Source organism: Mrakia frigida (genome assembly GCF_051309035.1).
Source record: "Mrakia frigida strain ATCC 22029 unplaced genomic scaffold BDY24scaffold_8, whole genome shotgun sequence".
Classification (NCBI taxonomy): Eukaryota; Fungi; Basidiomycota; class Tremellomycetes; order Cystofilobasidiales; family Mrakiaceae; genus Mrakia; species Mrakia frigida.
In genome coordinates this window covers 337,593-361,518 of record NW_027481273.1, presented here as the reverse complement: position 1 = coordinate 361,518, position 23,926 = coordinate 337,593, and the positions used below count along the sequence as shown (strand labels likewise).

General features: G+C 54.3%; 8 protein-coding genes across 8 annotated transcripts; 2 read left to right on the top strand and 6 right to left on the bottom strand.

Annotated features, from left to right (window-relative positions):
• Window positions 1-557: 557 nt before the first annotated feature.
• On the bottom strand, window positions 558-2,650 carry BDY24DRAFT_382620 (Smr domain-containing protein). The gene is made up of 9 exons (XM_076639553.1): window positions 2,404-2,650; window positions 2,183-2,287; window positions 2,061-2,096; window positions 1,765-1,955; window positions 1,528-1,639; window positions 1,352-1,433; window positions 1,190-1,261; window positions 1,033-1,099; window positions 558-937 (listed from the first exon to the last, which is right to left on the bottom strand). Exons 1-9 carry the CDS (start codon window positions 2,464-2,466, stop codon window positions 796-798), a joined length of 870 nt encoding a protein of 289 aa, XP_076498518.1. The 5' UTR covers window positions 2,467-2,650; the 3' UTR covers window positions 558-795.
• Window positions 2,651-2,901: 251 nt separating this feature from the next.
• GPI18 (GPI-anchor transamidase GPI18) lies at window positions 2,902-5,018 on the top strand. The gene is made up of 4 exons (XM_076636918.1): window positions 2,902-3,372; window positions 3,448-3,757; window positions 3,832-4,013; window positions 4,102-5,018. The coding sequence occupies exons 1-4, from the start codon at window positions 2,933-2,935 to the stop codon at window positions 4,850-4,852; spliced, it is 1,683 nt and encodes a 560-aa protein (XP_076498517.1). The 5' UTR covers window positions 2,902-2,932; the 3' UTR covers window positions 4,853-5,018.
• A 130-nt stretch (window positions 5,019-5,148) lies between these two features.
• On the bottom strand, window positions 5,149-8,059 carry BDY24DRAFT_413492 (MFS transporter; the record flags this gene model as incomplete). Its single annotated transcript, XM_076643193.1, has 14 exons — window positions 5,149-5,413; window positions 5,492-5,556; window positions 5,624-5,749; window positions 5,821-6,012; window positions 6,094-6,169; window positions 6,269-6,542; window positions 6,625-6,707; window positions 6,833-6,993; window positions 7,122-7,229; window positions 7,298-7,315; window positions 7,439-7,511; window positions 7,614-7,623; window positions 7,732-7,798; window positions 7,880-8,059. 14 exons carry the CDS (start codon window positions 8,057-8,059, stop codon window positions 5,149-5,151), a joined length of 1,698 nt encoding a protein of 565 aa, XP_076498516.1.
• A 589-nt stretch (window positions 8,060-8,648) lies between these two features.
• Window positions 8,649-10,586, bottom strand: BDY24DRAFT_382617 (uncharacterized protein). The gene is made up of 7 exons (XM_076639552.1): window positions 10,472-10,586; window positions 10,343-10,371; window positions 9,806-10,007; window positions 9,640-9,721; window positions 9,469-9,478; window positions 9,136-9,386; window positions 8,649-9,037 (listed from the first exon to the last, which is right to left on the bottom strand). Exons 1-7 carry the CDS (start codon window positions 10,552-10,554, stop codon window positions 8,759-8,761), a joined length of 936 nt encoding a protein of 311 aa, XP_076498515.1. The 5' UTR covers window positions 10,555-10,586; the 3' UTR covers window positions 8,649-8,758.
• A 113-nt stretch (window positions 10,587-10,699) lies between these two features.
• Window positions 10,700-12,420, bottom strand: BDY24DRAFT_382616 (thioesterase family protein). The gene is made up of 7 exons (XM_076639551.1): window positions 12,293-12,420; window positions 12,171-12,198; window positions 11,822-12,025; window positions 11,654-11,744; window positions 11,337-11,559; window positions 11,208-11,250; window positions 10,700-11,129 (listed from the first exon to the last, which is right to left on the bottom strand). The coding sequence occupies exons 1-7, from the start codon at window positions 12,385-12,387 to the stop codon at window positions 10,893-10,895; spliced, it is 921 nt and encodes a 306-aa protein (XP_076498514.1). The 5' UTR covers window positions 12,388-12,420; the 3' UTR covers window positions 10,700-10,892.
• Window positions 12,421-12,710: 290 nt separating this feature from the next.
• IRC20 (E3 ubiquitin-protein ligase IRC20) lies at window positions 12,711-20,656 on the bottom strand. The gene is made up of 27 exons (XM_076644471.1): window positions 19,725-20,656; window positions 18,958-19,651; window positions 18,766-18,878; window positions 18,540-18,680; window positions 18,257-18,417; window positions 17,977-18,141; window positions 17,789-17,881; window positions 17,557-17,698; window positions 17,056-17,454; window positions 16,962-16,980; window positions 16,808-16,887; window positions 16,450-16,732; window positions 16,341-16,358; window positions 16,152-16,259; window positions 15,855-16,050; window positions 15,672-15,772; window positions 15,497-15,603; window positions 15,320-15,427; window positions 14,904-15,234; window positions 14,691-14,808; window positions 14,503-14,623; window positions 14,168-14,401; window positions 13,999-14,088; window positions 13,645-13,924; window positions 13,544-13,576; window positions 13,299-13,442; window positions 12,711-13,132 (listed from the first exon to the last, which is right to left on the bottom strand). Exons 1-27 carry the CDS (start codon window positions 20,625-20,627, stop codon window positions 12,933-12,935), a joined length of 5,382 nt encoding a protein of 1,793 aa, XP_076498513.1. The 5' UTR covers window positions 20,628-20,656; the 3' UTR covers window positions 12,711-12,932.
• Window positions 20,657-20,905: 249 nt separating this feature from the next.
• SME1 (mRNA splicing protein SME1) lies at window positions 20,906-22,080 on the bottom strand. Its single transcript, XM_076644470.1, has 4 exons — window positions 21,890-22,080; window positions 21,738-21,800; window positions 21,545-21,626; window positions 20,906-21,440 (listed from the first exon to the last, which is right to left on the bottom strand). Exons 1-4 carry the CDS (start codon window positions 21,953-21,955, stop codon window positions 21,385-21,387), a joined length of 267 nt encoding a protein of 88 aa, XP_076498512.1. The 5' UTR covers window positions 21,956-22,080; the 3' UTR covers window positions 20,906-21,384.
• A 120-nt stretch (window positions 22,081-22,200) lies between these two features.
• Window positions 22,201-23,698, top strand: THR1 (homoserine kinase; the record flags this gene model as incomplete). Its single annotated transcript, XM_076637323.1, has 4 exons — window positions 22,201-22,337; window positions 22,527-23,118; window positions 23,220-23,339; window positions 23,456-23,698. The coding sequence occupies 4 exons, from the start codon at window positions 22,201-22,203 to the stop codon at window positions 23,696-23,698; spliced, it is 1,092 nt and encodes a 363-aa protein (XP_076498511.1).
• Window positions 23,699-23,926: the final 228 nt, after the last annotated feature.

Here is a 23,926-nt window from a genome sequence, read left to right as displayed (position 1 = left end):
GATGGAAACGTCGCGTCGAGGCGTGTCGATGGAACGAAGACCAAAAGAAGATCAGAGTACGCGTCGAGGCATTTCTTCCTTCGGCGAATCAACAACAACAACTCGACCATAGAACTCGAGGCTCATCGGGTAGGCTCAGGACTCGTCATCGGTTCCTATTCCAGAGAGGAGAGGTGGAGGTCGAGGAGAGCAATTGACGACGCGTCTTGAACCCAACCTCTCCACAACAACACCGAGGCCAGAACGGCTTCAAAAGCAAGGAGGGCGCAAAGCCTACACGCGTCCAGAGGCTTCGATCACTGCTTCGATTTCCAGGGGGTTTAAGCGAGAAAGAGGGTCGAAGGTTGGGAATCACATCGACGCCGAGGGAGTGGCCGCGTCGTCTTCTTTCCTTCGGAGTGGGAACAAGCAATGCTCTGATGAAGATCAGTGAAAGTCGAGATCAACTCGACTTCCGTCGTGCTGGCGATACAGTATCCCAAATGCCTCCGAAAAGACGAACTAACGAGCTCAATCCCCCTCCGCTCCTCTTCCCTCCCTCCCTCCCCCCAACCTACCTCCTCTCCTCAAGCCGAGCTTCATTCTCAGTCTCCCAGGACCTCCCATCCTCCGAAAGCTCGCAAGTCAGACAAAGATGCCCCGCCTCGTTGGAAGGCTCAGACGTTAACAACGCGTCGTCTCGTCTCTCTCTCTCCCCAGCCCAAGCCCAACCCAACCAGAACTCAGACGACATGTTCCAGTCCAACCAATCCCCGAACAAATCCCCCAAAGCCAGATCTACCTCCTTCCTCTCGTCTACATAACCACACAATCCCCATTCTTCTTCTCCAACTCGTTCCCGAGCTCCCTCCCTCGACTCGCGCCTCCACCTCCCCCTTGCAGGTTCACGATCAGCACCCCGGAGTTGTGAGGATCGAGCCGGGCGTCAAGGTTGTACCTGCGGTCAAAGCAATGGAACGAAGAAGAACAGCAAGCCGAGTAGGTCAGATTGGGGGACGCGTCGAGACGAAACGAGAGAGAAGAGCGACGCACTTGTCCATCAACCCCTCAATCGCAGGCTTGATTTTCGAGACGTGAGAGGCGGAGTGGTTTCCCTTTCCTGTTCGCACCCACCCAGACGGAAAGGAAACGTCAGTTGAGCTGGTTTGTTTCGAACAAACGAGAGGAAAGAGAGAGACGAAGGACGAACCAACGATAAACTTGATCTCATGATCCCCTCGCTGCTGAGCGTTCTGGATCTCTGTCTCAGACTTCTCCACGGCTGCGAAAACAACAAACCGACGGGAGGAAGTCGACGAGTCAGCCGAACGAAAGAAGAGAACGCGTTGGGCTCGCTCGACGCTCGACTCACCCTCCTTGACATACAACCCATGCAGATCGATCGTTCCCGGAGGAGAATCCGTGTTGTTCTGGTAGTAGATCCAATCTCGAGCCTACGCACCAAAATACCGACCACCAGCAACCAACGAGCGCGTCAGTTCGAATCGAAAGGGAGGAGAGAGAGAGTTGAGTTCGAGCGAAACCCACCTCCTGATCAATCTGCTGTTTCCTCCTCTGATGAGACTTCCCCTCCTCACTCAGTTGATGAGCGGCTCCTCCGTCCCCTCGCGAGTAGGCTTGCTTGGACTTCTCGAAGCAGCTGCAGCAGAAAACAAACGAACCGAGACGATCAGCTCCTCTCTCTCTTTCCCTCTCTCTTCCTCTCACCCTCCCGTCCCCTCCCCTCCCCAACCCTACCCCAAACAGAACCCAAGATGCACTCACTCCCTCATTGAATCCCCCTCCTTCCTCGCACGATCCCTCATCTCCATGTACTTCGCGTTCGACTGGTTGACCATGTTCGGATCCTGACCTCCTGGGTTGTACGGACCTGTGACTTGACCGTACTGACCTGCCGAGGAGGGCTTGTAAGGTTGTTGGTGAGGCTGGGGTTGATGTTGCTGAGGGGGGTAGGACTGTGGGAGGAGAGAGAGGGGAGGGGAGGGGTGAGCTCGGGTTTGGTTGGGCTGAAGGAGAGAAGAGGACGGGAGGGAGAGCTGGAGGGAAAGACGAGAACGCACTGAGTGTTGCTGTTGCTGTTGTTGGTTGCCCCATGCCTTAGAAAATAGGAAGAGATTTAAGCTCGAGCTCAACAAAGGAAAGGAAACGAAGGGAGGGCGGAGAGAGGGAAGCTCAAACTCACTCCTCCTTGCTGCTGCTGTCCTCCTCCTCCTGGATACTGCTGCTGGCCTTGCTGCTGGTTCTGCTGCTGATTGTTGTTGTTGTTGTTGTTCCCCGAGCAGAACATCTACATCCATCCCAACGAGAACGAGCGAGCAGAAACGTCAGAACGGGAGGGAGGGAAGGAAGGAAGGAGAAACAGATGAGCTTGAGCTCGAGCTCTCTTTTGAGCTGAGGACTGACCTGCTGGACACAAGAAAACAACATCTTGAGGAGGTTCATGGTTTGATCGTTCTGACGGGTCATCCTGGGCGAGGTTGCTTCTTCCGAGAAAGGAAGAGAGTCGTGGTTTGGGAGGAGCAGAGAGGAGAGAGGAGAGGAGAGGTCAAACTGGATGCACAGGTTTGTTTGGTTGAAACCCGCAAAGATGAAGATTTTCAGGGAATGAGAGGAAGAAGTGAGGGAGTGAACCGAAAAGAAAATCTTCACATTTGAGGAAGAAGAGAAGGATGAAAGAGGCGATCGTGTGGCTGAGAGCTAGGCGATCGTCGGTCGGTTGCTAGGCTGAAACTCGCTCGCTGTTCGTTGGCTCTGGGGAAGATTTTCAGTCGCTTTCTCACTCAGAAGTTTCACAAAAAGGGTATTTCTTGAATCTGTCAATTTTTCTCATTTCAAGCTCAGATCAAAGCAACCCTCCGAAAATCAGCTTCCGTCCTCCTCCCTCCTTGAACTTCGAGCTCACCTCTTCCTCCTTCCTTCCCTCCCACCTCTCATGGCCTTCGTCCCTTCTTCCCCCTCCCTTCCCTCCCTCCTCTTTCTCTCCCTCTCTTACCGCCTCTTCATCACCTTTCTACTCCGCCTCTTCACCCTCTACGTGCCCTTGTTCGACCGCTCTCCCGATTTCATTCTCCCTCACTCCTCCTTCCTCCAAGCGTTCGTTCGATGGGACGTCGTCTGGTTCCTCCGAATTATCCAGAACGGAGGATACACCCATGAGCAGGAAACAGCGTTCGCTCCCGGGTGGCTGTGGGTCATGAAGAAGATGGGGAGTCTCGTAGGGAACGTGAAGAGGTCGGGAGGACTGGAGGAGATGAGCGAGAGGCAGTCGAGGTTGGCGAGCGTGATGGGAGGAAAAGGAGTGGAAGATTTGATACTAGGTGGAGTGATAGCTAGTTGGTTGGCTGGGATGATGGCGACGGTGGTGCTGTATCGGTGGGTTTTCTTATCTTATCTCGAAGGGAGGAGGAGATGGTCGAGCTCACCTTCCTTCTTTCCTTTCTTTCCTAGACTCACCCTCCGTCTCACCTCCTCCCCTTCCTTCGCCCACCTCACCTCCCTCGTATACATCCTCTCACCCTCTCCAGGAGCTCTCATCTCACCTTACACCGAACCTCTCTACGCACTTTTCACCTTCAGCGGAATGCTCGCCTCGACATCGCCCTCGGATTCCAAACATCGACTTCCACGTCTTCTCCTCGCCACGCTCTTCTTCGCGGCGGCAACGAGCGTCCGTCCGCTGGGGATCATGAACGCGGGGTATCTCATCTGGGGAGTGGTGGTGGAACCTTGGTTGCAAGGGAGGGGGAGGGGGTGGAAGGTGAGCAAGAACGAGTTGAGAGGGGAGGAGAGGAGAGGAAGGCTGACTTCGTCGTTCTTTGTTTTGTTGTTCAGGTTCTTCCTCGATTGCTGCTAGCTTCGGTCCTCACCCTCCTCATCGCAGCACCTTTCATCAAAACTCAACACACCTTCTACCACCAATTCTGCACTCCTCGTCTGCCCCCAGCCTCCGCAAGACCCATCTGGTGCGACCGACGCGTACCCGTCGTTTACACTTTTGTTCAGAGGGAGTACTGGTGAGATCCTCTCGCTTTCTCACTTTATTCTTTCGCTCAACCTAACTTTCGACCTCCTTCTCTTCCACCGAACCTCAATCTTCTCTAGGAACGTCGGTTTCCTCTCCTACTTCACTCCCTCCCAATTCCCCAACTTCCTCGTCTCAGCACCTCTCTACCTCCTCCTCCTCCACACCCACCTCTTCACCCTCCCTCACCAGTACACTACTTATATCCACCCCTTAATCCCTCGCTCTCTCGCTTGCTTCCTTACCGAGCTCGCTTCTACCCTCGCTCGGACGTTTCTTCCAAATATCATCCTCGAAGAAACGCGTCGAACCCTCTCGCCAGGGGAGAACCTCCTCGCCACCAACCCAGAGATGCTGCCGTACCTGATCCACTCGCTGGTGTTGACGGGCGTGCTGTTCTTCAACTCGCATGTGCAGATCGTGCTGAGGCTGGCGCAGACGAACCCGGTGGTTTGGTGGGGGGTTGCGAGTTTGGTGGGGAGGAGGGAGGGAGGGTTTGTTGAGCCGAAGGTGGTACTTCCGGAGGAGGAGGTGGTAGGGGAGGTGGTGGAGGAGGAGACGAAGCTGGGGGAGCAGAAGGAGGGAGAGGAGGAGCAGCTCGAACGCTCGACGCCTCCGGACTCAACCACATCGACGCACAAACCACTTCGAAAACGCCGTCGAGTTGGATCACCGACAGCCCATGTAGTTGCGTCGGAGGAGGAGTCTGGGAAGGTGGTAGTCGAGGGAAAGCGGAGGATGTACTTCTTGGGACGCGTTTACCTCGGTTGGGTCGTGCTTTGGGGGCTGGTAGCTACGTTACTTTGGGCGGGGTTCTATCCACCGGCGTAGGATGTACTTCTTCTTCTTTGAGAGTGAGAGAGATAGAGTGGAGGGAGAGAGACGGAGAGGGGGGAGAGTCGAACGGACTTGGGTTTGCGGGACGAACGATTCAGACCGGATGAACAAAGCTGGTAAGGCGAAGACGCAACAAGATCGAGATCTGGGGAATTATAGAAGGGCAGTAATGATACAGTAAAAGCGTATTTCGAAAGCAAAAGCAGAAGCAAAGCAATGAACAAAAGAAGCAAAAAGCAAAAGCAACACCAACCGCGACGCCTCTCGACGCTCTCCTCTCTCCTCCCCATCTACACAACATTCTTCGCCTTCTGTGCCGCCGTCTCATGCGACGTCTGCCTCGACGGAACCGCCGTCTCCTCTCCACTCCTCCTCGTCGTCGTCTGAGAGTGCTGATCGTGATCTCCTCCCGCTCTCTTCACCCCTCCTGCTTCCTTCTCGAGGTTGGCGGAAGCGAACTTGGAGTTGGCTCGGATCTTGGGACCGTACTTGTAGAGGATGAAGGGGAAAGGAGCCGAGATGGTTCCGAGGATCGCGAGGAGGGTTCCAGCGTATCTGAAGAAGGTCGAACGAAACGCGTCAGTTCAAGATGGAGGAGACGAAGGGAGGAGGAGGGTGACGGCGGGGACGAACTGGATACCCATGCCGTTGAACATGAAAGTGGCGAAGAGAGGGAAGGAGGAGGCGAAGGCGTTCCTCTGGGAGAAGGAGAAGCGAAGGGAAAGTCAGAGACACGCAAGGAAAAGGTTTGCGACTCGAACGCACCATGAATCCCTGAGCTGCGACGGCGGAAGAAGCGTTCTCTCCGTAGGCGTCGGTGAGGTAGTTGTACGTCGCCAGGAAGATGGCGTAGATCCCAAAGATGATCGGTACGAGAGCGAGACAAGGGACCTGGAAAGAAATAGAGAGACGTGTCGAGTCAGCGGCTGAATGACGAAGGAAACGCTTCGATGAGAACTCACGATCCAGTGAATGCTACCGAACTGAGTCCAACTGAACCACCAGAGACCGATGGGAAGCAGAGGACCACCGACGAGAGCTGAGTAGAGACGCGCTTCGGGTCTCGCGACTCCTCCGTTCCTCGCGGTGGCTCGATCGTAGAGATGATCTTGGTAGAAGTTGGCTCCGAAGCCCATAAAAGTTCCGATGACGAGCTGGAGGGGGAAGACGAAGGAAGAAGGAGAAGTTAGCGAAGGAGAAAGACGACGCGTCGCAGAACCAGAGGTCGAACGAACAGGGATGTAAGCGAGACCCGAGACTCCAGTCTTCCATCCGTGGTTCCCTTCGAAGACTAGAGGGATAGCCGAGAAGCTGCGAAGAGGCAAAGAAGAAGGATTCAGCCGGAATCTTGCTGAGGGGGAAAAGGAGGAAGGGGTTTCTTTTTCTTCCTTCCTCTTTCCTTGTACCTACAATAGAAAGATGATTCCCCATGCGAAACTGATCCAAAGAGAGAAGAAGAGAACGACGGGTTCGTGGATGAGAAGCTTGACGGCTTTGGTGCACGACTCCTTGAGGACCTGCTTGTAGCTCTCTCGCTCGAGCTCAATGGGAGCTCTGAACCGGTCGTCGTTCTGAGCCTTCCGCATCTTCTTGGCTCGTCGAGCGAGGATGACGGGTCCACGAGTTTCCTTGAGGAGAAGGCAGCAGATGAGGCAGAAGGCACCGTTGACGATGAGTTGCACCCCTACATAATGAGAAGGAAGGAGATCAGCTCGACGCGCTTGGGGGGTTTCACCGGCTTTGATGAATTCTCCAAAGGCACTCACATTGAATCCAACGCCATCCCTTCCCAGCGAGAATGAATCCAGAGTACACGGGGGCTGCGATGGTTCCGAAAACGGCAGCAAAGCTGAAAGGACGAAGGGGAGGAGGTCAGCTAACCGCGAATGCGTTGCTACAGCGTTCTTTCTCTTTTCTCCCTCGAGCAGGTGCCGTAAAGTTGCCTTGGGAAGCACCAGAGAGATTGGAACTCACGTGAAGACACTCATGGGGACCGATCGTTCAGACGTGACCCAAATGTCGGCCAGTCCTCCGCCTACCATCGTCGTGCCAGCGGCTCCGAAGACTCCAGAGAAGAACCGAGCGATGATACTGGTCTGAATGTTGGTCGCGAGAGCCAGGGGGAGGAAGAAAAGCTGGGGAAAACGACAGGGAAGGGTCAGCTTTGGCAAAAGGGAAAGGGAAGAGCCGACGTTCCTCTTCCCGTCTTCTTCTTCCTCTTCCGTCCCGGTCGAATGCCTGTTCCATCGAAAGCTGAACTTACGACGAATCCGATGTAGTTGAGGAGGTATACTGGGTTTCTTCCGACGGTTTCCGATAGGGGAGCCATGAAAAGAGGGACGAAAGAGAAGGCAGCGTTGAAAACAAACATCTGCGAGGACGCGAGAATGTCAGCCGAAATCTCTGGGTCACATCGAAGCTCGGGACATATGAACTCACTCCGACTTGACCGACCACCTGAAGAAAAAGAGAGATGAGGAGGGGGCGAGAGTGTCGATTCCGAGCGTCAGTTCCGAAACGAGACCGATCTCTTTCTTACCAAGGCTGAAGGAGGGAAGGCCGAGGTGAACGAGAACTTACATCGGCCACTCCAAACTCTGCACACATCTGAGGAATTCCCACCGAGTAAGCGGAGGTGGCGAGACCGATAAACCTGAGGAACGGACGCGTCGCGAGAGAGAGAAGAGGGTCGGCAAGGGCAAAGTTGGAGAAGGTTACAGCGATGAGATCGCTGAGAAGTGAAAGTGAAGCTCACAGAGTCATTCCTGCGAGATCGATGAAATCGGAAACGGAAGGATAGAGAGTTGGGAGAGGGAGAGTCAGCCGACGGATCATCGAGCGAGCAGATCGAGCCACAAAGAAACCCTACGTACCGCACAAGAGCATAGTCATCAACCACTTCTTCCCTTTGCTCCAGTTCATAGGGTTCTCCGGGTCGTTCTGAGCGAGATATTGGGATACAGATCAGTCTTGCTCGGTCTAGCATCGAACGGAGAAAGAGACGTCGCGGTCGAGACTCACCTCCTCCCAATCGACAAGGATGATCTTACCCTCGTGCTGCAAAGCTTCGACCTGATGTTGCTCTGCTTCGGGATGACCTCGAGCTGACTTCTCTGCAGGGAAGGAGGAGGACTCGTTGGGCTTCTCGACGTGCTTCGTCGGGAAGAGGTCGGCGTTGTACTGTGTCTGTTTCAACGACATGTTGCTGGGTGAGGGAAAGGGAAAAAGGTGAAACTGGGATGATGGAGGTTGGAGGACAAGGGAAGGATGAGAAATCTGAAAAGGTGGAGGGAGGGGAGAAGAGGAGCCTGACCCAGATTTTGAGTTGAGAGTGTGAGCTCAAGCTGGAGGACCGAACGAGGAAGTGAGGAGGCCGTGGAGTCTCGTCCGATCAGCCTCCGTTTGAGACCAATTTATCCTGGAGATCTCCTTCTTCCCTGACGCGCGTTGGTCTTCAGTCGGCCGAGGAAGAGGGGGCTCGTCGAGTACGAAAGATTTTCCCTGTCAGTTCTTGGGCACAGGTCGACGTCGAAGGAGAGGAAGGGAAGACGAGCGAACGCGTCGTCGAAACTCTTTCCTCTATGATCACCTCTCCCTCAGGCCTCAGCTTCCCTTCTCTTCTTCCTGTTGTCAAAGAATATAGAATGACAATCCCGTCGACCCAAGCCTACCAGTACTACTGTTCGGTCGAAAGTCGACTCGATTTCTCAGTTATTACTATGAACCGAGAGAGCTCGAGTTCCCCTCCCTCCTCCTGCTGAGCTTGCCTTCGCGACCGCTCTCTTTCAACTGGCCCTTGAAGAAAGATGTCTTACAGATATAAGCCAAAATTAAGAAGATGCGCAGAATCCAAGAAGCAAATCTCGCCACGCTTGCCTATTACTCATCACCCTTTGCATCTTAATCCTCCCTCGAGAGCCCAAAACTCGCCAAAGCCGCCCTCATAGCCTCTCCCTTCTGGCCCAACCTCTTTCCCTTTGCCTCAAACTCTTCCAGAATGCTAGGTTCCTCCAGCTTCCATCCCTCCTTCAACCACTCCCGAGCTCTCTTCGGCGATGAGCTCTTCCCGTCTTTCGAGAGAAACAGCTCTTCCGTTCGAGCCCAGTTGGAGTCTTTTCCGTAGCCACAGAACGATAGAGCGACGGCTGGAGGGATGGTGAGACGTCCGAGCTTGAAGCACTGCGTTGGATGGAGAGGGAGGGACGGAGGTCAGCTCTTCGAAAGTCAGGACGCGTTCGAAGGAGAGATTGCAGGAACAGAAGAACGAGGGAACGAACGTAGGTGGATACCGATATGCAATGAACGATAGCACCGTCGGCTCTGGGAGCTACTCGAGGGGTGATGGGAGTTGCAGTACCGGAGTGAGAGGGCGACGCGTCGGAGAGGAGGTTGGGCGAAAGTTCAGGAAGGGACGTCGACGACGCCTTCGAGGTTTTGGACTTGGGTCGAGTGATGAACGTCCCCTGGAGCTCCATCCACTTGTCTCCGAACCCAGCAATAGTGATCTCCACCTCGTACGCCGCCAAAGCTAAGAGAAAGGACGAAGAGAGGTGAATGCGAAGTCAGTTTTCGAATCAGTTCAGCCGAGATCAGAAAGCAACGAGACCTGCCTGGGATTTCCTGAGAAGAAGAAGAAGCACAGAACGGTCAGCGCAGTAATCCGATCACCAAGGGATACTCTTGAGGTGAAGAAGGAACTCGAAGGGTTTGCGAAAGGTCGCAAAATCAACCGACGGATCTCCTTCTTCCCCTCCGAGCCAACTCTTCCCAGAAAAACTTACCTTAACGAACGAGTAGTCTGCTCCACCGAGTGCCATCCAGCCGCCAGCACTAAACATAGGCGTGAACAGATCAATACAGGCCCTGATTGAAAGAAGGCAGGAGGTCAGCACTCGCGTCGCGTTCCCTGTGTCCTTCCTCAACCCAGAAAGGGAATTGTGGACCAACTTCATTCGACTAGCGTCCAAGTTCTTGGCGTAGGAGGAGTTGGACAAGTGTCCGTTCCAATCACAATCGTCAGGGAAGGCTCTGTACGGTTTCCTCGAGACGACGGCGAAAGGATCAGCTCCCCTCGAAGGAAGCTGCCTCAAGTGAGGAACGAGGCCGCGAACGCGAGCGAGGAAATGAGCTGCGAGTGCTGGGTACCAGACTGTAGAGTATAGTGTGGGAGGGCAGAGGAGTCAGCTCAAGTCTCGGACAAAAAGGCGGAGAGACGACGTGCGAGCGAGTCAACGTTGAGCTGGAAAGATCTCCACCGTGCTCAACGAAGCTCGTCCGAAGCGAGACCGAGAAGCTCCCAACAAGCTTCTCTATATTTCTGAGAGCACTTTGAAGCATCCTGAGAAACAGGGGCGCGATCTCGTCGGAGGACTCTGCCTCCGACCCTTTCTCCGTCATCCTTCTCCTTCTCTCCCCAACCCTTCTCGCTCTCGACGGGAAGCCAAAACAGTAAGACCCCCCGAACTCGAGAGGCCGGATGCTTACCTTTCCAGTGCCAATACGTAGGGAGAGATCTTGCGAGGGCAAAGAATGAGAAACGCGGTCAGCCGGACGAAGAGGGAAGGAGGGAAGGAAGGTTGGATGGAGAGTCGCTGATGTCGAGAGAGCTCTCACCGAAAATTGATCAAGACGGCGGCAAGAAGTGCTCCCTTGAGCCACCTCGGAAGGAAAGGTAGCAGACTCTTGGATGCAGGCATTTGTGATGGTGATTTGGGCGAGAGTGATAGGTGGGGAGGAGGAAGGAGCAAAAGCGTGAGCTCACTTCGAATTGGACGGGGGAGCTTCTCTCCTTCCTCGAGCGACGAAACTTAGCGAGCCTGCGAAAATAAGTAGGTGGAGATGGTCGTAACATGGTTTAGAGGATTTGGGATCCGAAAAGAGTGTGAAGCGCAAAAGTCTAGGCAAGGTGAGGCTGAAAAAGACCGTGGTGACGAGATGAGACGAGACGAGACGCGAAAAGTCCAAGCAGGAGACGAAAAGAGGACGAGAAGTCGTAAAGTATAGAAGCTAGAAAGTGAAAGAGTAAGAAACGTGATCATCTAAACTGAGAGAGAGTGTCTCGAAGGATCTCTCCCTTTGCTCCATTCCGCCTGCCGTCGAACTCCTCCATCAATCCGATCTCCTGCTTCCAACCTCCCCTCAAAAACTCGCAGCTCTGAAGTTTACCTGCCTTTACGAGAGCGAGGGACCTGATCCAGTTCGCCTCCTTGCCGAAACCACAGTACGAGAGCACAAGCGCGGGCTGGAGAGTGAGTCGACCGATCTTGAAGCACTGGGGGAAAGGAAGAACGAAGAGAGCGTCAGAGCCAACGCTTCCCTTTTCAAGATGACGCCAGGATTCTGCTCGTACATGAGCTGAAACTGAGACGGCATGGACGGTGGCTCCGTCGGATCTAGAAGAACAAACAAGGGAGTCAGTCTTCGACGCGTCTTGTCTCGCTCTTTCGCCAACTCTTCCTGGGTTCCGAAAGCAACTCACCTAGTAGGCGGAAGAGGAGTATTGCTTCTGGAGAGAGGAGGTCGAGGAGCGTGAAGGAACGAAGGCGATGGTGGGAGCTGAAGCTTGTCTTTGCCAGAAGGCGACGATGGAATGGACGAGGAGACCGTCCTCTTCTTGGGTCGAGTGATGAAGTTGGCGCAGATGTAAAACCACTTCTCGTCGAAGGAGTCGATCGTGACTTCGATCTCGTACTGGGCAAAGGCTGACAGAGGGAGGGAGGAGGAGGAGAGAGAACGGTCAGCGCTCGAAAGGAATCGACGACGCGATGCGACGATGTCGAAACGCGGGGAGCTCACGAGGAAGCTCCTTGTAGAAGACATAGTGAGCGGATCCCAATCCAATCCAGCATCCGGCTTGGAACATCGGAGTAAAGAAGTGGAGGAACGCCTGCGAAAGGGAGGAAAGGAGTCAGCTTCCCTCGTATTCACGGAAAACTTCTCTATCGAAGCCTTGTTCTGACGTACCTGCATTCTACTAGCGTCCAACTCTCTCGCATACACTGAATTACTCATGTGAAGCTGAAAGTCCAATCCGTCGGGCAGAACGACGAAGGATCGCTCGCTGGAGATCGTTTTCCAGTCCGCCCCAACGGAGGGAAGGGAGGATAGGTAAGGAAGCAGACCGAAAATCTGAGCTCTGATATGGGAGAGGATCGCTGGCCACCAGACCTGACGAACGAATGGGTAATTCGGAAGAGACCAAACGGTGGGGAAGGAGGAGGTCAACGGAGTTTAAGAGCGAGCTCAACCAAACGAGGTCCTTGTTGACCTCGTTGGTTCTCCTTCGTTCGTCTCGTTCTCTTTTCGGACTCACTTTGCAGTGCCAGTAGAGAGGGAAAGCTCTGGTAGAAGGCGAGCAAGACGAGGTGAAAGGAACGTGAGATAAGCTCGCAGTCGCGTCAACAAACACGAAGGAGGAGAGGAAGACCGACGCACCGGAAGTTCACGATCAACAACACAACAACGACGACCTTGACCCACCTAGGAACGTAGGAGAGAGCCACATCCCAGGTTGAGATCAAGGCGTCCATAGAAGAGTGGTAGAGGAGAAGGAAGGGGAGGAGGAGCTGGTTGGGGGGAAAACGTGAAAAGCGATCGTGGGCGCAATCTGCTCTGTCTCGTCCTTCGAAAGCCTATCTTCTCCACAAGTGGCTTTTCCCTCTGCTGTTCGCTTCAGATTCCAAAGCCTGTTTCGTGAATTTGTAGATGGGCCTTTGGAGGAGACTTTTCAGCGGTGTTGCAAGCAGAAAAAAGGGGAGATGAGCGTGCTGGCAGAGATAAAAAGGGACGCGTCGAGGAACGATGGACCTGTTCTCCCTCGGAGCCTACTTTCCTTCCTTTGATTCCTCCTCAGCGAGACTGAAAGATCATAGCGGTGGTCTTGCGAAGGCGTTAGACCTCCTCATGATGCAAAAGGGGGTCGTTATGATAGCGAAAGTAGAAAGCGTTAAGGAACTGTAAACGAAGCGGGGAGATGGAACGCGGTCGTAGCAGAGAAAGAGAGGGGGGAGAAGACTAGAAAGAGAGAGGCAAGAGGAAAGCAAAGAGAACGACGAAGACAAACATAAAGCACCCTTCAACCAAGGCGAGAAGGTCCAGCAACAGGTTGCTCATCCTCCTCCTCGACGTCCCTCCCTCTCTCCTCGGCGGATCTGGCTAAGGCTCGAGCGAGTTGAGCGTCTTCGTCCATCTCCTCCTCTTCGTCGTCCGAAGGGTCGATGATATTGGCTCCTCCTCGATCGAGGCCGAGTCTCTCGGGGAAGAGGAGAGAGAAGACTAGATCGAAAGAAGGAAGGGAGGAGGAGTCAGTACGACGCGAAAGAGAGGATCGAAGTCAGCTTTCGGTACTCACGACTGCCGAAAGGAAGTAAATAACGAGGAGAGGGTACAGTCAGAAAGGTCAGTCATCGCTCGGGAGAAAAGGTGGGAAGATCCTGGGCTCACTCGTCTCCCTTCGCGATGAAGTCGGCGTTGGCCTGCTTCGTTCGAACGGTACCATCGACTGGCCCTTCCCAAGCTCGCATCGGATCGATAGGAAGAGCTGTCCCTTGAGCTTGCTTAAGGTAGATCGAGGTTCCTTTGGCGACTGATGGGCACGACGCAAAAGCAGAAACTTCTCGTCAGCAAAACGAAGACGCGTCTCGGATCGAATCGACTTCCGAATGGAATCGAGTTTGAGGGACGCACCTGAGAGACGAATGATGTTGGCCTCGACAGTTTCTGCGAAGGGAGGGGAAAGAAAGATCAGCTCGATTCCGAAGCAACGCAAAGATCGTGGAAGTACTGACCGTTGACGACGTAGGTAAAGACAGTGGTCTTCTGCGTCTGTCCGAGCCGATCCACTCGTCCGATAGCTTGGAGCTCGAAGGAAGGAGAGAGCGTAGGTTCCAAGAGGAAGACGTACTTGGCGACAGTCAACGTCAGACCAGCACTTTCCCTCTCGCTGTGAAGCAGGAAGACTTGGACGAGAGGGTCCGACTTGAAGGTTCGAGCGACGTTTCTCGAGTTGGAGCCTCCAGTCGAGACGAAGCGGATTCCGTTCTCCGTCATGGCACGAGAGAGAATAATCTGTTGGGGAAGAGTCAGAGGTGAGTTTGCGGTGGCGGAAGAGGGAGAGAGAGAGAGAGAGAGAAGAGACGAACTTGAGCGTCCCCGAAGGCTGAGAAAATGACAGCTTTGGAGTTTGGATCCGTAGCACGAAGATGCAGTAGATGCTTGATCATCATGTTGATCTGAGAGGAACAGAAGAGAATGGAAGCAGTCAGTGACGAGGCAAGACCGGACGAGAAAAGAGAGGAGTTCGACGCTAACCTTGGATCCCCAATCTCCGAAAAGCGGACGGGTCGAGATGACCTCTCGATCCATTCGGGAAACGTAGTTGACATCGGTCGCATCGTCGATGGCCTTCTTCTTGGCAGAGAGAAGCTCCCTCGCCTTCCCTTTCGCCTTCGGATCGGCTGCGTCCTCGTCGCCCTCGTCCTCGTCCTCGTCCTCGTCCTCGTCCATCTTCTCTTCCTCGGGTCTCTTGAGTAGGATTCGATGAACCTGAGAGAATCCAAAGAAGTAAAAGCGACCAAAGCCTAGTCAGCGTCTGTTTCAAAACAGAGTCGAGACGAGGTCGAAGGTGAGAAGAGAGGAAGACTGACAGCTTCTCGATCGACCGGTAATCTACAAACGGGACACGTCTGCTGAAGGATCTTGAAGCAGTCGGCGCAGAAAAGATGAGAGCAATCTAGTAGGACTCCACGGGCGATGTCTTCACGGCAGCTGGAGAAGAGAAGGCAAGATCAGCGGTCTGGTTCGAGCAACGACGCGTCGGGTTCGAAGCACTCACATCACACACTCTCGATCCTCTTCCCCGAGCTCTCCCTCGAAGACGTTCTTCATCGACGAAAGGAATCGACTTCTGGCAAGATGAGCAGCGATTCCGTTTGCAAGGGTGGCTTCTTCGGCTGCAGAGGTCGAGCAAAAGAAAACCGAATCAGACCTCGTCGTCAGCAAGGGAGAAACTTGAGAGACGACAAAGACAAGAACAGAGTAAACTCACTGATACAGCTCATCAGTCTTGCCTCCAAATCCTCCTCTCCCTTCACCTCGACAGCCACGACGGAATCGGAGAGAGCTTGAAGGGATCGGAAGAAGAGGACACGATCGTTGAAGGCGGTTCGGAAGAGGTCGAGCTCGTCTTCGAGCTTGATGATGATGAGCTCCTGATCCTTGATGACTCGACGAAGACGGGTCCTTTCCTTCTCGGCGATGGTCTGCTCGATCTTGTTGACTGCTCGATCTCCTGCTTCGGTGAATTGGAGAACGAGAGACTTGATGCAAGACCTCGGGATCGACCCTTTCTTCATCTTGGGAGGGTTCAGTCGGAGAGCCTGGAAAGATCCAAAGAGAAGGAACGGTGAGAAGAGGGTACGAAGGCGGAGGAGGAAGGAAACGAGAAGTGAGAGCACGACTTACCGCTCGAGCTTCCATGAGTTGGTTCTTCAGTCCTGCTTGATTCTCCGTGACTCCAAGTCCGAGCTCGAGTCCAGCGAGAGTAGCTTCCTTGGCTCGGTTCGTTCCTCGCTGTAAGGGAAAGTTCGAACGATAGTCAGAGTCGGAAGAGACGAGAAAGGAAGAACGAGGTCGACTCACATGTCTGACCTCTCGAGCGTCGGCGACAGCGAGAGCGGTACGGTTCTCGGACAGCAGCTCCCTTCGGTCGGCGAGAGCGGAGACGTAAGCTTGAAGGTAGGCCTCGACTGGAGCATCGAAGGAGAGGAAGAATCAGCGACGGCGATCGAAGATGAAGAGGACGCGACCAACTTGCCTTCAGCTTGATCGTCGAGAGCTCTGTTGTACTCCTCTCCGTTGACTCCATCCTCGTCTTCGGCAGCAGTATCGAGAGAAGCAGAGAGAAGAGTGACGATCCTGAGTGAGCAAAAGAGATCGTGAAAGAATGGACGCGTCAGTCCTCGTCTGCAAGAACGCGTCGCTTCAATCTCGTACTCACTTTCCCCTCCAGTTCCAAACCAACTCCCTGTTGTCGTTGAGAAGATCGATGACTTCGTTGGCCTGATCGACGAGATCCGACGTCAAAATTCCTCCGTTGCCGCAGTACTCGACTTCCATCTCCTCCTGATCGACGCTCGTTCGAGCAACCTTCCTCTTCATCCCTCCGATGGCGGCGTTGGCAGTCGCTTCGGGTTCTGGAAGGCAAGAAACAGTAGACAAAATGGTTAATAGGGCGTTTGGGAGCTCTATAGAGAACAGGGGAGGGGAAGGAAGAAGGCTCGACGGAAGAACGAACCTCGAAGCACTCTTCGTCGAACGACCTCGGCCTCAGCATAGAAGGAAGCTTCCTTGTCCTCCTGACCAGCGACATGGTACCAGTCTCCGAGGAAGAAGGCGACTCGATCTGAAACCGAGAAGGAGAGGAGTTCGACACGAGTTAGCAAATGCTTCGAAGACTGAGAAGGGAGACGCGCAGGGAGCTCACGTTTGCACTCGTGAAGTTCTGCCGTCCATAATCGAAGATAGAGAGCGATCAGAATATGTTCGAAGGATTTCGATCTGGAGAAGATGGAAAGAAGAGGAGTACAACTGACCTCTCAATCTACTCCTCAAAACGGAGAGACGAACATTCTTCGCCTTCTCAGCGGGAGTGAGAGCCACCTTCTCGTTGCTCTCTTCGGATCCGTCGGAATCGTCCGAGTCGTCGTCCGAGCCTTGTCGTTGCTTCCCTTTTCCCTTGCTGCCGGAAGCTTCGTTGGACTTCCTGCTCGCCTTCCGAGCTGCGAGGAGGACGACTCGTTCCGCTTCGAGGACAACGACGGCGGCTTCGCATTCGACGATGAGAGGGCCGACTTTGGCGAGAACGTCTAGGTAGAGCTGTGAAAAGACGAAGAGGGAGTATCAGTAGAAGAAGTGGGTCTTGGTCGGGGAGGGGGAGAGAGAGGGACGAACAGCGAGAGCTTCTTGAATGTCTTGATCCCCTCGCTCGGGGTCAGGAGCGAGCTCGGTTCTCTGGACGAGAAGAAGAGCATCTGTGGGAGAGAAGGAAAAGGAATCAGCTTCGGAGCTCTAGATATGTACTTCTGGAAAGATTGGTGAGACGCACGGGTAGTCTTGGAGACGAGCTGGGGAAGGAGGTCGAAAAAAGAGACGCGTCAGTTTCGAGCTCGCAGAGAGCTCGTCAGACAGCCCAAACTGACCTCAGCCCTCCTAGCAACCCCCAGATCAGAATCGTTCCCCTCCATCATCTTCTCCAAAACCTCTCCGATCGTCAACAAGTTTCCACCCAGCTGCATCCTCCCACCTCTCTCCTCAGGCTGTCGAGCCCCTCCTCTTCTCTCCCGTCTTCCACCTCTCACAGCTGCATTACCTCCACCTCGTCGATGAGGGATGACTCCACGTCCATCTACTCCTCTGAGCTGACCGATTTGGAGGTGAGTGGCGATCTGACGAAGAGCGGACAACCAGGAGCGGGCGTCTTGAAGGTTGAGAGCATTGGGATCAAGGTCTTCGATAGCTCGGGCGTAGGTATCGGTGTAGAAGGCGTATTCGATGGCGCTGAGGTCGATGGGGAAGAGGACTCGACGCTGGGTTGGGATCTAACCGTTGTGGTGCACACGAAAGAGGAGGAAAGGTCAGCCGATGGAGAGGATAGGCTCGAACGAAGAGGGAGGAAAAGACGCGTCGAACACAAGACTCACCCTCATCTCGTCAGCCACTCGAGCCTTCGTCGTTCTAGTAGCGATGACTCCGAAGAGCTGTTCGAAGTAAGTTGAGAAGCCAGGCGAGAGAAGTCGATTCCAGAGCTTGAAGTTGGCGGCGAGAGTTGGAACTCGGAGGAACCTGGTGAACGAAACGACCGAAAACGAACCGTGAGACGCGTCAGGATCGAGCTCGAGCTCGAATGATACCTGGGAAGGAGGAAACACTTACTTGAGAGACTGCTGAAGATCCTTCACCGAGTTCTTGGCTGGTGTTCCGGAAACGGCGAACGAGCTTCGACGAGGAAGAAGGGCGACCATCTCGCTGTCGAACCGAGATCGACAACCAGATGGAACCGTCAGAACAACGAAAGAAGGTGCCGGTCGACTCCCCACTCGAACGAGAAAAGGAGAACTTACGCAATTGCTCCGTTCCCTTGCAACTGAACCTCGTCCATCACGACTCTCTCCCACTCTGACATGACCAACGGACTCCTCGACTTGAGATGATCCGAGTACTCCACCGTCGCTCGTCGGGGTCGAACCTCTCCTGGTTTGGCAACTCCGAGCTCGCTGGAGAGGACACTGGAACAAAAAGAAAGGAAGGAAGCGAAAGGAAACGAAGCACGTCAGTCGCGTCGTCGGACGAGGCGAGGAGTCTGGCGAGGGAAGCAGATAGAGAGATGTATGCTGCACGTACGCGTAAGTCGTAATGACAACATCGAACCGTCCCTCCTCCAGATAGTCCCACCAAGCCTTTTCTCCGAATTTGGCATGCTCGTCCTCCTCCTCATCGCTGTCGACGACGGCCACGGCTCCTCGACGAGAGTTCTTGGGTCGTTTGAGTCTTCGGTGGTCGGCCTTCGGAAGACGACGATAAGGTCCAAAAGACAACAAGGATCTAGTCAGCGAAACAGATCGATGAAGGGAGAGAGAACGAACGAGAAGGAGACAGGAAGAGGGGAAGGGAAGAGCAAACTAACCTCGGTGATCTTCCCAGCAACAATCGAGAACGGCAGCGACCTGTAGCCGTCGTAAACGAGGACCTTGAGCGAAGGAGAGTGAGCTCCGATCTCGTCGACCCATTGCTGAGTCAGAGTGGGAGGAGCGACGATGAGAGTAGCCTGAGTCGAACGAAAACGAAGGAGGGAGAGACGCGTCAGTTTCGAACGAAACGCGAGTCGAGGAGACGTTGACTTCGAAGCTCACCTTGACAGGTTTAACAAGAAGCTTGAGATCCGACTTGTAAGGTCTCCTGAGAGAAGTAGGATTCGCTGGGTTGAGAAGAATGATGGAGATGACTTCGAGGGTTTTCCCGAGACCTGGCGAACGAGAAGGGTTGGTTCAGTCAGACGCGTCTCCCCCTCCTCTCCTTCTTCGTCGAACCAGAACCTCACTCACCCATCTCCTCGCACAACATCCCACCTTTCACCTTCCCCAAATCCAAAAACCCACTACTCGCCCTCACATCCTTCTCCGTCCTCGCCAACGCTCCACTCAACCTATCGAACCAAATCGTCCTCTTCTTCTCCTTCGCATCCACCCTCTCCACCAACTCCCCAAACCTCGGCGCGTTCCTCAACGGCAACTCTAACTTCTCCCAGCAGATCATCCCACCTCCGCTCCTCTTGATATCCACCACCTTCCCATGGTGATTCAACTTCTTGCCCTCCCTCTCCAACATCCACCTCACACTCCTCCTCTGGAAAGGGTACAGCTCGGGACCCAACCCTTCCGGCTGAGCGTCCTCTTCCTCTTCGTCGATATTGAACTCCGGAGCAGGTTTGAGGATGGAGTAGAAGAAGGGCAAGGTCGTCATCCCGTGGGCGTGGAAAGCGTCGGGTTTGGGTGGGGCGGGAAGGAAGGAAGTGAAGAGGAGACGTTGAACTTCGATCAACGCTGGAGGGCAGGGAGTGGTGAGGGACGAGAGAGGTAGGGAGAGTTTAAAGCGGAGGGTGAGGGTGAAGGGGAGGGTTTCGTCGGTTGCGGCGATGGCGGGGTTGATCTTGGTGAGGCAGAGGTTGGTGGAGAGGTTGATTCGAGGTGGAGAGGACGTGACGAGGAGGGACAGAGCGTGAAGCCAGGAGCGTTCGCCCTGTGTGGTAGAAGGGTTCCTTTGAATCAGCTCTTTTTGCTCGCCAAAGTAAGAAGAAAAATCTTCGACTCACCCATCTAGCATTCCCCTCCCTTCCAAACCCAGCTTCCTCCAACAGCGTCGTCAACTCGTCGTCCTCGTCCCCTGGCAAACAATCCAAGATCCTCGTCCTCTCCATGATCTCCTTCTCCTGCGACGACAGCCTCACTGCCGAGGCCTGCTGCTCCGTCGGAGGTTGAGACAAGATGGACGGTCCTTCGTCTCTGGCCAAACCTCCAAAGAGGAAGACCTCTCCCAAGTTGATCTCCTCGCCGACCTTTCGCTGGTTGACGAGAGCGAGGAGGGTCTCTTTGGCTTTGAACTGGTTGTCGAGTGCGAGTTGGAGATCTTTGAAGGCTTGGTATCTGCCGTAGTCGTAACGATCGATGATGGGAGGTGGGGTAGGAGGAGGGAGAGGGAGGGTGAGAACGAGGGTGTGGTAAAGGAGAGGGAGGGAGGACGAGGAGCGGGAGGTGTATGGGAGCAAGGGTTTCTGGTCGTCGTCGTCGTCTTGTTCTTGTTCTTGTTCTTCGTCCGTCGAGTCTAGATCGATAACTTTGGAGGTAGAAGAGGAAGAGACAGCGTTCTTGGTGGCGACCTCGAGCTTGACCTTCTTCTTGTTCCCTCCTCCTCCTCCTCCCTTCCCTCCCTTGCCACTCGGAGAAGCTCTCCTCTTCCCTTTGCCCTTCCCCTTGGATTGCTCTACAATTTCAACATCCGAATCCGAGTCTTCTTCTGCCTCCTCTCCTGCTCCTCCTTCTCTGGCTTTGTGAAGGAGACGGGTGAGGACGACGAAGTTGACGGGCGAGGAAGGTGAGAGGAAGAGTAGGTCCTTCCTCTCCACGTCTGCTGAAAAGTCGGGTGGGAGATCTAAGGAAGAGGTGGAGCGGGTGTGAGGGACTCCTCCGGACATGATGAAGGGAAGAAAAACTCTCATGGGGAAGGGAAGGGGAAGGGAGGTGATGGTTGAGCTTCAACTTTCGCCAACAAAGGGACACCACGTCAAAGGGACGGCAACCTGTTTCCTTGACAACTCCAAAATTTCAGATAAGCTCAAAGAGGTATTTCTCTCTTTCAGGACAATGTACTTTCGCTTTTAGGAGTCGCAGATAGGGAAAGAAGCGGCGTTGGAACTGGTTCGACGTGATCCTCCTTCCTTCGTTCGAGAAGGAAGGAAGAGCTCTCAACTCGAAAGACTTGCGAGAACAGGATTTTGGAAGGAAGCTGCTGTCTGTCGGTTACGGTTATCTTTCGGCATCTGGTACTGTAGGTCTAGCTTCCTGAGCGACGAGCAAGCTAGATCACCCCTCAAGGAGGAGGTTGAAGGCACGCGAGCTGACGAGCTCACCTTCGCTACTCCTTCGCTCCTCGCCCCTCAAGCCTATCGAGCTCAGCTCAGAACTCACTCGTCTAACCTCGACCACCGGACACGAGACAAAAAAAGCGTTTCATTCCTTCTCTTCTAAAGTCGTACAACGTCGCCTCCCTCCTTCCCTCTCCTCCTTCCTCCGAGGTCTCCTCCCCTCCCCTTCAACGTGAAAGGCCAAGCGAAGATTCCCGCCTTTTCAGTTTTTGAGATGTGATGATCGAGAAGATGGTTGGGTATAGTAGTGACGTGGGGGGGTTGGGGCATGAGATGAGATTGAGCTAGAGGTGGGAAGGGAAGGAGGTCGAGGTCGGATTTCGAGATGCGCCTATGCTGTGATGGGTTGGATGAGCGTTATGTTGTCGCCCTTGAGAAGGATTCGACCTAGAGTGCGAGAACGAACATAGTGAGAGAGGTCAGCGAGAGGAAGAAGGAGAGAGATGGAGAGGAAGGGAAGGAGAGAAGCGTCGAGGTGAAGGTGAACGTACCGAGCTCCTTCCTCTCCGACTTTCCCTTCAACGAGACCTCAGCAGCAGCATCCAAGACAACGTTCATGAACTCGTCGAATCCCTGTGCATGTCAGAGTCAATGGAAGTCGCGTCAGAACGGGAGAGGAGCAGAGAGGAAGGCTGAAGGACGAGGTGGAAGGAAGGGAGGGAAGGAGGAAGGAGAGAAACTCACGACGATGGTTCCCTCCATCCTGGTATCGACGTTGTCGTACAGCCAGATCTGAACCTTCGTTTTCTAGTAGATAGTAAGGTCGATGAAGAGATCAAGGTCAGCCTCGATGGATTGAAGGAGAGAGAGAGAGAGCTGAAAGGAAGGAGACTCGCAGATTGAAGGTGCTTGAAGATGATGTTGATGGGCTGCACCATCACACGCTGGTTTCGGTTCGACATTCTGAGAGAGGGTAGACGGAGGTGGTGATAGAGAAGGGCAAGAGAGAAGGGGAGAAAGGTTCAGAAGCTGGGTGAAGGGTTGAAGAGGGAAGGGAGGGAGGAGAGGGAGAGCTCGACCAAATCGAAACGGGAGCAAAGAGGAGAGCTTCCTTCCTTTCCCTTTTCTGAGGTTCACCTTCAACCACGACAACCCCAAACCCGTTCCACTCTCCCCACCCCTGTCCTCTCCTCTTTCTCTCCAGAAGATGTCCAAAACCTGCCCTAGCGAGCCTCGGAGGTTCAAGATCAAGGTCCCTTCGACTTCAGCCAACATCGGTCCTGGTTTCGATGTCGTCGGGCTTTCTCTCAGCTTGGATCTCATCATGGACGTATCTATAGATTCGTGAGTGCTTCTCTTCCATGTCCTCGTTCCACTCTCCTCAACTATAGCAGAAGTTTCGAAGGGCGAGAATCTCATCTCGGGTCTTCCGTCCGACCTCGTTCTTCCTTCTCGAGCTCGAATTCTGACTCGACTTCCTTCCCCTTCCTTCCTCCTTTTTTTCTCCCCTTTTTCGTCCTCGTACACACACAGCTCCAACCCCTCCGAAACCACCCTCCGCTACATCGGTGAAGGAGCCTCAGGAGTCCCTCTCAACCCTTTCAAAAACCTCATCACTCGAACGGCTCTCTACGTCCTTCGTTCCCACTCCATCTCCTCCTTCCCTCCCCACCTCCTCCTCAACATCTCCAACGACATCCCCTTCGGACGAGGACTCGGTTCCTCAGGAGCAGCCGTCATCGCCGGTGTCATCTTGGGATCTCAACTCGGGAAACTTGACCTGCCACTGGGAAGGATCCTCGATTTCGCTCTCATGGTCGAACGACACCCAGACAACGTTACCGCTGCGTTGGTGGGAGGCTTCGTCGGGTCCTACTTGAGGGAGTTGAGCGAGGAGGATACTGGAGCGGCGAGTGTTCCTTTGGCGGAGGTGCTGCCTGAGTACCCTGAGGATGCTGGACCCGAATGGGGGTTGAGCCCTCCCATCCCTCCGTTTGGGATCGGTCACTTTGTCAGGTTTGGATGGGCGAAGGAGGTCAAGGCGATCGCTATCGTGCCTAGGTTCGAGCTGTCGACGGCGAAGGCGAGGGCGGTGTTGCCTACTTCGTACTCGAGGGCGGATCTGGTGAGCTCTTTCTCGCTTCCTTCGAGTCCAAAGGACGACGCGACGAGACGAGTTCGTTTTTGGCTGACCTTTTGACGCGTTCTCGTATCTTTCGGGAACAGGTCTTCAACCTTCAACGTCTTGCTGTCCTCACCACCGCTCTCGGACAGTCGCCTCCCGATCCTGAGCTCATTTACGAGGCCATGAAGGATCGAGTTCACCAGCCTTACCGAAAGGAGCTCGTTCGTCCTCTTTACTCTCACGCTCTTCACCTGTACAACCTCGTCTCTCCTCCTCCCTGCTCTCACTGACATCTTTTATTTCGCTTTCTTCGCTTTTCTTGCTCTCGCCCTCTCAGATCCCCGGTCTCCCTCTCGTCCTCTCCTCCCACACCCCTCTCACTCATCCAGGTCTCCTCGGAATCTGCCTCTCGGGAGCAGGACCCACCGTCCTCGCCCTCGCTACCGGAAACTTCGACGCTCTGGCCGAGAGCATCAAGGCGACGTTCAAGGGAGCTGGAGTCGAGGTTGATTGGCATCTGCTCGAGGTTGGAGGTGGAAGCGAGGTCGAAGAGGACGGGAAGGTTTGGAGGCCGATGTAGGATTGGTAGAACAAGCAGGTTAGAACTCTTTTTATCGTTATGGGAGGTTGGTCGTCGGAGTGAGGAAGGACGGGGAGAGAAAGACCTCCAACGGAGGAAACAACGAGGTTGAAGCCGTCGACGCGTCGTCCGTCTCAGTAGCCTCGTTTGAGTATGAACGACTTGGTATTAGCTAACAGCTCGAGAAAGAGCAAACAAGCAAAGTTTTCTGTCCTCTCACAGAAGCCT

What these genes read in the sequence shown, in the direction of transcription:
- SME1 (XM_076644470.1), bottom strand. Translation starts at nt 21,955, where the DNA reads ATGTCGAACCGAAACCAGCGTGTGATGGTGCAGCCCATCAACATCATC. An exon ending in TCTTCAAGCACCTTCAATCT is followed by an intron (nt 21,801 to 21,889) that starts GCGAGTCTCCTT and finishes ACTATCTACTAG; the next exon opens with AAAACGAAGGTTCAGATCTG. An exon ending in GGATGGAGGGAACCATCGTC is followed by an intron (nt 21,627 to 21,737) that starts GTGAGTTTCTCT and finishes TGACATGCACAG; the next exon opens with GGATTCGACGAGTTCATGAA.
- GPI18 (XM_076636918.1), top strand. Translation starts at nt 2,933, where the DNA reads ATGGCCTTCGTCCCTTCTTCCCCCTCCCTTCCCTCCCTCCTCTTTCTC. An exon ending in GCGACGGTGGTGCTGTATCG is followed by an intron (nt 3,373 to 3,447) that starts GTGGGTTTTCTT and finishes TTTCTTTCCTAG; the next exon opens with ACTCACCCTCCGTCTCACCT. An exon ending in TTTGTTCAGAGGGAGTACTG is followed by an intron (nt 4,014 to 4,101) that starts GTGAGATCCTCT and finishes AATCTTCTCTAG; the next exon opens with GAACGTCGGTTTCCTCTCCT.
- BDY24DRAFT_382616 (XM_076639551.1), bottom strand. Translation starts at nt 12,387, where the DNA reads ATGGACGCCTTGATCTCAACCTGGGATGTGGCTCTCTCCTACGTTCCT. An exon ending in TGGACGCTAGTAGAATGCAG is followed by an intron (nt 11,745 to 11,821) that starts GTACGTCAGAAC and finishes TCCCTTTCGCAG; the next exon opens with GCGTTCCTCCACTTCTTTAC. An exon ending in ACTCCTCTTCCGCCTACTAG is followed by an intron (nt 11,251 to 11,336) that starts GTGAGTTGCTTT and finishes TTGTTCTTCTAG; the next exon opens with ATCCGACGGAGCCACCGTCC.
- BDY24DRAFT_382620 (XM_076639553.1), bottom strand. Translation starts at nt 2,466, where the DNA reads ATGACCCGTCAGAACGATCAAACCATGAACCTCCTCAAGATGTTGTTT. An exon ending in AACAGCAACAGCAACACTCA is followed by an intron (nt 1,956 to 2,060) that starts GTGCGTTCTCGT and finishes CTCCTCCCACAG; the next exon opens with TCCTACCCCCCTCAGCAACA. An exon ending in TGAGATCAAGTTTATCGTTG is followed by an intron (nt 1,100 to 1,189) that starts GTTCGTCCTTCG and finishes GGGTGCGAACAG; the next exon opens with GAAAGGGAAACCACTCCGCC.
- BDY24DRAFT_382617 (XM_076639552.1), bottom strand. Translation starts at nt 10,554, where the DNA reads ATGCCTGCATCCAAGAGTCTGCTACCTTTCCTTCCGAGGTGGCTCAAG. An exon ending in GCCGTCTTGATCAATTTTCG is followed by an intron (nt 10,372 to 10,471) that starts GTGAGAGCTCTC and finishes TGCCCTCGCAAG; the next exon opens with ATCTCTCCCTACGTATTGGC. An exon ending in TACGTATTGGCACTGGAAAG is followed by an intron (nt 10,008 to 10,342) that starts GTAAGCATCCGG and finishes TATACTCTACAG; the next exon opens with TCTGGTACCCAGCACTCGCA.
- IRC20 (XM_076644471.1), bottom strand. Translation starts at nt 20,627, where the DNA reads ATGAGAGTTTTTCTTCCCTTCATCATGTCCGGAGGAGTCCCTCACACC. An exon ending in GAGTGGCTGACGAGATGAGG is followed by an intron (nt 17,455 to 17,556) that starts GTGAGTCTTGTG and finishes CACAACGGTTAG; the next exon opens with ATCCCAACCCAGCGTCGAGT. An exon ending in AACTCATGGAAGCTCGAGCG is followed by an intron (nt 15,235 to 15,319) that starts GTAAGTCGTGCT and finishes GGATCTTTCCAG; the next exon opens with GCTCTCCGACTGAACCCTCC.